This window comes from Leucoraja erinacea, chromosome 20 (assembly GCF_028641065.1).
Source record: "Leucoraja erinacea ecotype New England chromosome 20, Leri_hhj_1, whole genome shotgun sequence".
NCBI lineage: Eukaryota > Metazoa > Chordata > Chondrichthyes > Rajiformes > Rajidae > Leucoraja > Leucoraja erinaceus.
Window position 1 is genome coordinate 16120979 of NC_073396.1, and position 12139 is coordinate 16133117.

Genomic DNA, 12139 nt, shown 5'->3' on the forward strand with positions numbered 1-12139 from the left:
GGGCAGGCTAGGACTTTATTCGTTGGAGCACAGGAGGCTGAGGGTTGATCTATTGGAGGTATATAAAACCATGAAAATTATATGGTAGATGACAGTCTTTTGCCCAGAGTAGGGTAATCAAAAACCAGAGGACATAGGTTTAAGGTGAGAGGGGAAAGATTTAATATTAACCAGAGGGGCAACATTTTCACACAGAGGGTGATGAGTACTGTATATGATGAGTATATGTCAGAGCAGGCAGGTATTATAACAATATTTTAAAAACATTCAGATAGGTACATGGGTAGGTAATGCTTAAGGTACTAATCCTGCTGAAAATTCTCTGCATTCTCTCCAGTGTAATTGTGTTCTTCATATAATGTGGAAATCAGACTTGCACACAATACCTCAGCTGTCACATAACAAATATTTTATAAAGTCATACCATAACTTTGTGCTCTTACATTCATTGCTTTGGATGATGGAAGCCAGTATCTCAAGTATCGGAGTTCAGTGATGATCAGACTGAAGAATGGTCCCGACCCAAAATGTCATCTATCCTGAGATACTGCCGCACCTGCTGAGTTACTTCCGCACTTTGTGTCTCTTTTTGTAAACCAGCATCCGTGGTTCATTATTTCTATTCATTATTCCCAATACCTCTTACACCTGCTTAAGCACATTATCTACCTGTGCTGTCACCTTGCAGGGTCATTGGACTTGTCGGTCCCTCTGTTCCTTTGTACTCTTTCGGGCACTATTCATTGTGCATGCTAACATTATTAGTCCTCCTGCAATACACTCTGATAGGTCACTCATATCAAATGAACAACATTGTTATGGATGCCTCTTCAGAGGAATCAGTACAAACAGATGAAGCTCAAAGGCTGTGGCTTTTAGGTAATATACATTTTCAAGATTTGACAGATGAGTCTTAATAGTTGAGAGACGAGTCATTAAAATAATTGGAAAAGACTTAGAAAAATAATAGAAATATTCTGATGGAAGGTTATTGATCTGAACTATTAACACTGCTTTGGCTCTATCAATGCTGGCCTTTGATTTCGTACCATTTCCACATTTGACATTTCCATTTCTTACATTTGCAGTATTTTGGCACAGACTTGATGAGCTGAATGCCCTACTTCTTACGGTTCATACACACTTTGTCATGTCTTGGTACAGTGCATTCAGAAAGTATTCAGACCCCTTCGCGTTTTCCACATTTTGTTACGTTACAGCCTTATTCTAAAATGGATTCAATTCATTTTTTTTATTATCAATCTACACACAATACCCCATTATAAAAAAGCAAAAACAGGTGTTTAGAACATTTTGCAAAGTAATTAAAAATAAATAACTGAAATATCACATTTACATAAGTATTCAGACACTTTACTCCGTACTTTGTTGAGGCACCTTTGGCAGCGATTACATCCCCAAGTCTTCTTGGGTATGATGCTACAAGCTTGGCACAGGTGTGTTTGGATAATTTCTCCCATTCTTCTCTGCATATCCTCTTAAACAGGTTGGATAGGGAGCATCAATGCACAGCTATTTTCAGGTTCCTCCAGAGATGTTCGATCGGGTTCAAGTCCGGGCTCTGGCTGGGCCACTCAAGGACATTAGCAGACTTGTCACAAAGCCACTCCTGTGTTGTCTTGGCTGTGTGCTTAGGGTCGTTGTCCTGTTGGAAGGTGAACCTCCGCCCCAGTCTGAGGTCCTGAACGCTCTGGAACAGATTTTCATCAAGGATCTCTCTGTACTTTGCTCCATTCATCTTTCCCTCGATCCTGACTAGTCTCCCAGTTCCTGCCGCTGAAAAACATCCCCACAGCATGATGCTGCCACCACCATGCTTCACCGTAGGTATGGTATTGGCCAGGTGATGAGCGATGCCTGGTTTCCTCCAGTCGTGACACTTGGCATTCAGGCCACAGATTTCAATCTTGGTTTCTTCAGTCCAGAGAATCTTGTTTCTCATGCCTTTTGACAAACTCCAAGCAGGCGGTCATGTGCCTTTTACTGAGGAGTGGCTTCCACCTGGCCATTCTACCATAAAGGCCCGATTGGTGGAGTGCTGCGGATATAGTTGTCCTTCTGGAAGTTTCTCCCATCTCCACAGAGGAACTCTGGAGCTCTGTCAGAGTGACTTGGTCCTTCAAGGCCTATCTCCCCCGATTGCTCAGTTTGGCCAGCTCTATGAAGTGTCCTGCTGGTTCCAAAGTTCTTTCTTTTAAGAATAACGGATGTTTTACAGTGTTAAGGAGGTGATATAAATGCAAATTGTAGTAATATTTTACAGAAAACAAAGGAAGTCTTCTTGACGCAAATATCAAGATTTGCTGAAATTACTTCCTCCTTTTACTTTATCTCACTGATTTCGTTGTAAACAAACCAGGTCTTAAATTTGGAGCCTGAAATGCTCCTCTTCAGAACGCAAGTCAGTCCACATTTCCCAATTCCAAAATGGTATCAGTCAAATTTGATGGGTTGCAACTTGCATTCATACTGTATGAACTGGCTCCAACTGTCTCAAGAAGGAACTGTATTATGTAACGCATTTCATTATTAAAAGGGCAATCAAGGGCAAGTGTCCAGTGCAAGAATCCAGGTATCCAATATTTTGTGTTTTGTTGAGTATTATTATCCAGGCCACCGGGGAATGTGTCTACTCTCAGTAGTGCCATGAGATCTTTACAGCACTCAGTCAATGCAGCATTGAAGTGTTAGCCTAGATTAGGTGCTTAAAGAGGTTGTCCCACTGCGGTGACCTAATCCGCGAGTTCAGACGAGTTTGCCCTCGACTCATACTCGCAGCATTGTCGACACAAGGTCCTAGGAGGTCTTTGTAATTCTCCTTCATGTTCAGGAGTAGTCCCCGCGTATTTGTGGCCTCAGCTAGGTCGCGGCGTATTTTTTCAACATGTTGAAAAATGCCGGCGACTAAAAAAAGGTCGCCATGGAAAAAATCAATACTTTTTTTACTCGTAGGTTTAGTTGAAGTAGGTCTTAGTTGGTCGGCATGTTATTCATAGGTAATCGAGGGTAGCCAAAGGTAATCAAAGGTAGTCGAAGGTAGTCGTATATAGTCTTCAACATAGTCAAATGGAGGTCGGAGATCAAAGGAGGTCGTCTTCACTCTCTAATATTCGGTGTCCAATTTTCCAGAAGCTAGTCTTCAACATAGTAGGAAGTCAAAGGAGGTCTTCTACATAATCGAAGGAGGTCTTCAACATGATATTTTGATCCGTTGGAGAGAGTAGCCTTTGGAGAGAGTAGCCTTTCTGTACAAGTACGCAGGACACAATCCTCTATCAGTATAACACTACATTTCATCCTATCCTGGTATCTCAGTTCTCCAGAGGTACAAAGTATGTCAGATTTCAAGTTGCCTATCCAGGTTTTCGGGTTGGTTATTGTGCTGTTTTATTCATTTATAAAATGTAAGGCAATGCAAGCATTTTCTTGAGAAGGCAGTGTTGAGCCACCTTCTTGAATTATTGCTGCTCTTCCAGTAATGGCATCGCCTTGGTGCTGTTAGTAGAGGTTTCTATTCGAAAATTATGCATTATTCATAAAAATTGCAATGAACATTCCAGTTAACATTGTTAGTACAAATCATGTCATTCCATTTGCATTACATCAACAAGGCATAGATTTTCCTCCATAAATGCTCCGTGAGCAAACAGCTCATGTGGATTTACACAGGTTCCAGCCCCACAGTGTGCAGTGGGAAGAAAGCCTGAAACTGTGGCCTTTCTCGTGCAGCCTTTGCTTTGGCTGCAAGCCTCAGCACATGGTCTTGACCTTAGAATCTGCCGACCAGCAACACTCGTCATGGACAACACCTTGCAAGGGCAGCTCCAGAGAGTTGTGTGCATACCAGATGGTGTCTTTCTCCAACCTGATAGTCTTCCATCACAGTTGATATTTCTCCCACTGTACCTTCCTGGGAACAGCGCAGAGTCCTACGATACACAGCTGTTTGGGAAGAACCTCAACAAAGACCACAGCATCTCGGTCCAGATCTTCTTGGCAAACACCATTCCAGGAGGAGATGGATGGCACTCATCTTCAGAGTAGGCACTTTGAGGGTAACACACACGGAGCATAGATTAAGGATCTGACAAGCGGGATCTATGTACGAGCCTTTAGCTCAGCAGCAATAAAGGATATTTGATGTGAAATTTAGAATACCTGCACGTGGTTGTAAAGTATCTACCCCTCAGGGGTTCCTGTATCTGCAGCCCTTGATTGTGGAGGTTGTGTTTGAGAGATATCGATAAGCCTTGATGAGGTACTGTACAGACTGAAGGTGATGGAGAAGGTGAATGACGAGTTGGAGGACAGGGTACCCATCATTCGGGCTACATTGTCCTGTGTGGTGTCATACTTTGGAATGTTGCTGCTTCGTTCACCCAGGCGAGTGGAGGGAATTCCATCACATTATTGATATCACTGGCAGATGGGTGAGTCGACAGTGCAACACTCCTCTCAATATTGCACTGGGAATGTGAATCTAGATTTTAGGTTTGAGTTAAAAAAAAAACTGCTGGAATTTGCTGGCTGACCCACTGTGTTCCTCCAGCAGTAGGTGTTTTGCGCAAGATTTTAGCATCTAACATCTGTTGTGTCTCCATTTGAGTTTTGAGGTTTAACTTCCTGGAGTGGAATATGTTACAGTCTTCAGTGTGAATGCACAAAACTGACAACTGAACGGGTGCATCCCATGACTGGATTATTTCTAGCTACCTTCTGTCTCATGCCCCCCTTTCTCCTTAAGGCATACATCACTGGGAAATGTTTACGCAAATGTAATATTTCACCTATTTGTCTGTTAATTAGCACAGAAGGCATAACAAACAAGCATGGTCTTTCCACCTGCCTTGTGTACTTGCCAAGAAGGGATAGTGAGGAAAATTGCAGCTAATTGATTTTCTTCCCTCTAGCTTAAGGATGTGCACACTGATTAAGAGCAGCTAACTCAGTACAGATCGGGATTGGAACCTGTGAATGTTCGTTCTATATCATACTACGCCATGCATTTATCCATTGAATCATCTGGAGAGATAAGACCTGTTTCAAGCCAGACAAATAGTATCAAGTCCTTAAAAAGCTTGCAGGATGACTTTGAATATTTCTAACTCCTTCGTCAAAGAAAGAGAACTTCACCTCTGATCCCAATATTGAATCTTCCCTCTAATGGTAAATTCTCATGGAAAAGTTGGAAAAGCCCAGTAGCATAACAACTGTCCAAAACCTCCTCCTTTCTCCTGGTTTTCAAGAAGCACTGAGTTGTGGAAATCTTGCTGGACCCGACAGGATTCCACAATTTCAAGGTATTTAAACCCACGCAGAATATCAAACAATAAAACCAAAGCCAAATAAATCATGTGGTATTTAAGTTTAAAAGGCCTTGTTAATAGAAATAGCAAGTAATTTTTGGTCAAAAGTGATCATAGATCAGCCTGATTAAAATGTCTTTTCTTCCCCTTTCTCAGGACAACCAGGACAAGCTGTTGAAACTAACTCAAGGAATGTATGCGAATGGGGCACAGTCCACAAAAGAATTCAAAGAGAACTTTGTGCAGAGACAAACTGGACAAGGAAATTGGCATGAAATGTACAAGCAAGGAAAAGAACTCCATCTCAGTTCAATAATTAGCATTTCTAACCAAAATGAATAAACTTGAGCCCTGCAGAATATCTCAACTTGTTTAGCAGTTGCTGCTATCACTAAGTCTTTGCCCTCAAGTCCTCGGAGCATACGGGGATGGCTCTGCACAGCCTCGCTCTCTGGGTCTGCCTCGCATCGCTGATGAATGCTGTTAGTGTTTCTGGTGACTGCTGGCTCATCGAAGGAGAGAAAGGATTTGTTTGGCTGGCAATCTGCAGTCAAAACCAGCCCCCTTACGAATCCATCCCTCAGCACATCAACAGCACCATCGTGGACCTCCGTCTGAACGAGAACAAGATCAGAAGTGTCCAATATTCCTCGCTCAACAGGTTCGGCAACCTGACGGAACTCAACCTGACCAAGAATGAGATCTCCTACATCGAGGACGGAGCCTTTTCCGCCCAGTACAACCTGCGCGTTTTGCAGTTGGGCTTCAACAAGCTTCGGAACATCACCGAGGGCATCCTGCATGGACTGGGCAGGCTGGAGTACCTCTACCTGCAGGCCAACCTCATCGAGGTGGTGAGTCCAAACTCCTTCTGGGAGTGTCCCAACGTGATGAACATCGACCTGTCCATGAACCGGCTGCAGTCGCTGGAAAGCTCCACCTTCCTAGGCCTCGGCAAACTCTCCACCTGCGAGCTCTACGGAAACCCCTTCTACTGCTCCTGCCAGCTCCTGGGCTTCCTCAAGTGGCTGGTGCAGTTCAACAACGCCACCAGGAACTACGACCGGATGCAGTGCGAGTCCCCGTCCCTCTACGCGGGCCAAGCTTTGCTGAGCCAGAGCCAGACTCGGAGCGCCTACAGTTTGCTGGTCTCGTCCTGCGGTGACATCTACACCCTGGACCCCAAGCATTTGCCCACACGAGCTCCCCCCAGCACAGCTCCCTCAGATAGCCCCTGTGGGGGCGAGGACTGCTCCTCGGGAGATGATGCCACTCCAATGATAGCCTTCCATTCCCCCACCCATGAAGCTCAGGCTCCGGTGATCAAGGTGGAGAAGGTCACCTATACGACCGCCACCTTGTTGGTCCAGATACCCCGGCCATTCAGTAAGATGTACATCCTGGTGCAGTACAACAACAGCTTCTACGCTGACATAAAGAAGCTGCAAACGGATCAAGAGGTCATTAGGTTGGATAGGCTGCAGCCCCACACGGCCTACACCTACTGTGTGGCGTCCATCCGCAATGCCTTAAGGTATAATCAGACATGCATCACCTTCTCCACAGGGATCGAGAGGGCAAGGGGCACCGTGCCCCCACCGTCCACCGCCACCCACTACATCATGACCATCCTTGGCTGCCTGTTTGGCATGGTCATAGTGCTGGGCTTTGTGTACTACTGCCTGCGCAAGAAGAGGCAGCAGGAGGAGAGGCACAAGAAGGCCAGCGGGATGACCAAGGCCATCATCGAGCTGAAGTACGGGGCGGAGATGGAGGCCAGCGCCATCTCCCAGCTGGCCCACAAGGGCCCCCCGCCCAGCGAGGCCACACCCAGGTCGCCATTCCTGCCATCGCCGGGGGGACCTGAGCACCACAAGCCGCAGGAGATGAGTGAGAACGCCCAAGGCCACCAAGGGGAATTACATCGAGGTGAGGACGGGGGAGCACGCTGGCCTGCGGGAGCCCGAGGGAGGAGGAGGAGGAGGAGGCCAGGGGCGGAGCTCGGCCGCCGAGATCTCAACCATCACCAAGGAGGTGGACAAGGTGAACCAGATCATCAACAACTGCATCGACGCCCTGAAGTCAGAGACCAGCTCCTTCCAAGGCGGCAAATCCGGGGGCGCCGTCTCCATGGAGCCTCAGGTGCTGATGATCACCGAGCAGGCCCAAGGCAAGCCAGCCCTCCTGTCTCCTCTCTCTAAAGAGAGCTACCACCCTCTGCAGAGGCACAGCAGCGTGGAGGCCGCGCCCAAACGTCCCAGTACCTCGTCCAGCGGCTCCGCACGGAGCCCCAGATCCTTCCGCTCGGAGGGCTCGGCGCCGGCCCATGCCTGCAGGTCCGAAGCCCAGTACATCGAGAAGATGTCTCCAGTCGTGGCCGACAGCCCCGGGGCAGTCCCGCGATCGCATCAACGCAGCGAGCACCGGCACACTTACCCGAGCCGGCGGCAGGGCGAGCAGTCGGCCGCGGAGGGGCCCAGTGGCCACAGCAAGTCCTTCATCCTGGAGCCGCTGAGCCGAGGCCGCAGGGACGTGGCGTACTCGCAGCTGTCGCCCCAGTACCACAACCTCAGCTACTCCTCCAGCCCCGAGTACACCAGCAAGCCGACCCCGGGCATCTGGGAGCGCTTCAAACTGCACAAGAAGAGGCACAAAGAGACGCAGGAAGAGTACATCGCCGCGGGCCATGCCCTGAGGAAGAAGGTGCAGTTTGCCAAGAATGAAGACTTGCACGACATCCTCGATTACTGGAAGGGTGTCTCCAACCAGCACAAGTCCTGAGTCTTTGACGCATTCAGACTAACATTGGACCAAAAGACCCAAAAACTTTATAGCTGCTGTTTTTAACCTGATCAGTTCACCTGTTCATAAGAACTTTAGCATCTATCACATGTCTGTGCACCAAAATCTATCTTCCAAACTGAACTCTATAACCTGTACAAAGGATTTCATTTTTTATCGCGCACATATAATATATAAATATATATACACCCAGAAGCCTTGGAATATCAGATATAATTCATCGCATGACTCTCTCCTGTAACTGTGACTCACTGTGGTGTACATGGGGCATTGTTCGTTGTACAGTGCACACTGTGACTGGACTGTACTATGTAATTGTAGCTCACACACTGCTCACACCCTGCGTTATACAGTAATATTTACTAGTTAAACCCCTCCTTCCCTGGAGTTCTGTACAGATAAATTTCTATATTTGCAATGATGTTTCTGGGTTTTTTTCACCTGTTTGTACCAGGTTTTAACCGTGGGTTTTACAGAACAGTTTGTTTGATTTCCGATGAATGTCTGAGCACTGACCACAAGCATTGGATAAAACTGGACTGGCAAAAAAGAGATGAACTGAATGGTTTCTTCTGTCGCATTATCACTGGTCCAAGTCACCGGCTCTCTCAGTGAGAGGATATTGTCAGTGAGGTAAAGAGTGCTTTGATAGGGCTGAACTGTGGACTTTCACAGCCTCATAATGTTTCAGTGTCAATGTGCTCCAGCACATTGTAAATTGAGTGCCATACATAGCACTAGCCTCATTGTTATAGAAAAGGAAACAGGGGCAGTGGAAATGGTGCAAAGAAGGAATCAAAAGGGCGATACCAGAAATGAAAGCAAAATACTAGTTAGAAAAGATAGAACTGATTGAACGAGGAAGTGGCAATCCAAAGAAGGTACACGATGGGGCATGTGTAGAGTTACTGAAAATTGTAAGTCATAAATATGGTAGTAAGTCCAAAAAGGGAGTTCAAGGGACATTTGTTTCTTCTGGTGCTGAGGTGGGGACTCCAGATCTAATGGTCATAAATACAATAGTTATGAATAAATCTAATGGAGAATTCAGTAGGTGCCGGCATTCGAAGGGTGTGATTAAAATTTGGAACACACACAACCCTATAGAGGAGTTAAAATTAATAGCACTGATGCACTCAAGGGGAAGTTAGATAAGTCTGCAAGGGAGAAGGCGATGGAAGATGAACCATCACGTGGAAAGATAAAAGGCTGAAAGGAAACGGAGCAAAAACATCATGGATCACTTGGGATAAATGGCATATTTCCAACATGTTAATACTTTGTAATCATTTGCAATAAATTGCCCCATTTTCCTTTCCAATTGAATTTTACCTTTCTGTCTGTCTAAAGATAATTTTACCCGCATGCTCCTCCAATATCACTCAACATCCCTTTACTCTGAGGCCACTCTGATATTTAAGGTGCTGTTACTAGGTGCTATATTGAATATTCACATTCACTATTAAGGTGCTGTCACCAGCAAATCCCAAGATAATAAAGATAAAATCAGGATTTGCAGTTCAATATTGCCTTTCGCTGCCTCGATGTTTCATTGTCAGTCGCACTGAACTAGTCACTGTTGCAATGTAGAAAGCATGACAGCCAATGTGAAGATCCCAAGAAGTAGCAGTCAAGTAATGGCCAGATGGAAGCGTGGGGCCAAGTAACAGAAAGACATAGGATACTAAATATGTTTTGACCTGATGGATTTTGAGAAGTTTCGTCTTGTGAAAGAATTAAAAACAAACGAGTCATTGTAAGACGAGTGATCAGCAAATATTCCCCAAATAGTTGTCAGAATATTTGCATTGAATATTGGATCTTTGGAGCTCTTTTCCTCGAAGGCAGTGGAAGCAGGGTCTTTGAATACTTTTAAGGCAGAGGTAGGTTTCTTGGTAAGAGGGGATGAGAGGTTACAAAATGTAAACATGCATGCAGAGTTGACATGACAATCAAATGATCTGACATGATCAAATTGATGGGCGACTTTGAAGCATCTGCTTTGGTGATGAATGGTGAGGAATATATGCAGGCTGGGATTCCGGAGCAAACTCCCCCTCCACTTTCAGCCAATGCAATGAATATATTAATGTTCACCTGCGATACATTCATGGCCGCAGGAAAAGCTGCATCTTTAGACAAATTGGACAACTTGCTTTGGCTGCTGACTCAGCCTTCTGAGAAGTTTGTAAATGCAAGACCCATTCCTTCACATCAGCACCCACAGGAGATGCCTTGTTTCAGACCACATGTAATTCCAGCTAGATTAGATGATGCATATCTGTTAATGGAGGCTCCTCTCTAAATTGAGAGATTTGCTGATCATTTGCCTCATTGCTGGTGGTGAGATCTTATTACATAGTATTCACAGGATGTAGAAGTCAGTATTTATGATCCATCCTTCATTGTCCGTGTGCAAAGTAGCTTGGCAGTGCATTTCAGAGTGTCGCTAAGAGACAATTGCAATGCTGTGGTCCTGCAAAGGTCAAACTAAGTCAGGATGCTTGACATCTTTCCTTAATGGCCAACAGGTGTTCCTGATGGGTTTTATGATGATCAGCAGTTTCATCTTTACCATTTGCCTTTTCAATTCCAAATGTTTTCATGAATAGAGTTTAACCTCTGAAATTTGTGTTTCTGTTCATTAATCAAGTCTTTGGACTATTTCAACAACAGAATCAATATTCTCGTTGTCCAGAGGGCAGCAGAGCGATTTTGTGATTAGGTTGTATTTCAGGATACATCTTGACATTGCGCATCGCTTTAACAAAGGGGACTTGAATAAAAGTAAAGAGTGAGATTTAACATGGGCAATTGATTTGTGAGTGGGCATATTACAGGTTGCAAATATTAAGATATACTTATGAGTTTTTTCTGTGTACAGCCCTCGGGAACCACATGAGCAAGCCAGACTGCCAGATACACCAGGACACCTCCCATTAACTAAGGAACTTTGGCATGAGCTATCCCCCTTCCTCACTCAGCAGGCCATCCCCTACATTCACTATGTGGAATTTTTAGCTCTTTCCACAGTCATTCTTTGAGTTCCCTTTTGCCGTACGTGGAATCATGTGGAATAAGATGATGGTTATCTCGTCTTAACGATACAAGAAGATGAAAATACTCTTCCTGGATGACATATTACTTTCCTTTCTCTGTTTTACCAAAAAAATACTTTCTCATGACTTATTTTCTAAGCTCTAGATAAACCCTCTGGTCTCCTTCCCCACATCCATCTTGGAAAAGTTTTCCCTCCACTATTTCTTTCCAATTATGATGATTGAATTATACTTTATTGTCAAATATACCCAGGTACAGTGACATTCTTTATTTTTACATGCAATCCAGTAAATCATATCTCGGTATCAATCAGTCATTCTTTTCTCGTTAAGGTAGTATGAAACGTGGATCAGCTGGCGAAGATTCATTGCCTAAGACACTGTCCCTTTGAATACGTCTTGTGTATTCAAAGGCATCAACCCTTAGATCATGAATCTTGACACTTGATCCTTCCTTTCAGTATGACATTTAAAATACGGGCATGTTCTTACTGGAGTGCCTCTTTGCCCAGAGAATGGTAAAACCGTGGAACTCACGACCACATGGAGTGCTTGAGATGAATATTGGAGACATACAAGCACACAGTAGATAAGAAGAATGTGTTAAGATTGCACAAGCCCGAGCATGGACCTGTAGGGGTGGAAACAAAGAGTAGGGATTAACGGGTCCCTTTCAGAATAGCAGGCAGTGACTAGTGGGGTACCGCAAGGCTCGGTGCTGGGACCGCAGCTATTTACAATATACATCAATGATTTAGATGATGGGATTCAAAGTAATATTAGCAAATTTGCAGATGGCACAAAGCTGGGTGGCAGTGTGAACTGTGAGGAGGATGCTATGAGAATGCAGGGTGACTTGGACAGGTTGGGTGAGTGGGCAGATGCATGGCAGTTGCAGTTTAATGTGGATAAATGTGAGATTATCCACGTTGGTAGCAAAATCAGGAAGGC

General features: G+C 45.0%; 1 protein-coding gene across 1 annotated transcript in view; it reads left to right on the top strand.

The window, feature by feature from the left end:
- Positions 1 to 10386, top strand: part of elfn1a (extracellular leucine-rich repeat and fibronectin type III domain containing 1a) — a 245798-nt gene extending 235412 nt beyond the window's left edge. The window contains 2 exon segments of the mRNA XM_055651365.1: positions 5484 to 7222; positions 7224 to 10386. Of these exon segments, the coding sequence (XP_055507340.1) occupies positions 5756 to 7222; positions 7224 to 8108 (2352 nt within the window). The 5' untranslated portion in view covers positions 5484 to 5755 and the 3' untranslated portion in view covers positions 8109 to 10386.
- The last annotated feature ends 1753 nt before the right edge of the window (positions 10387 to 12139 follow it).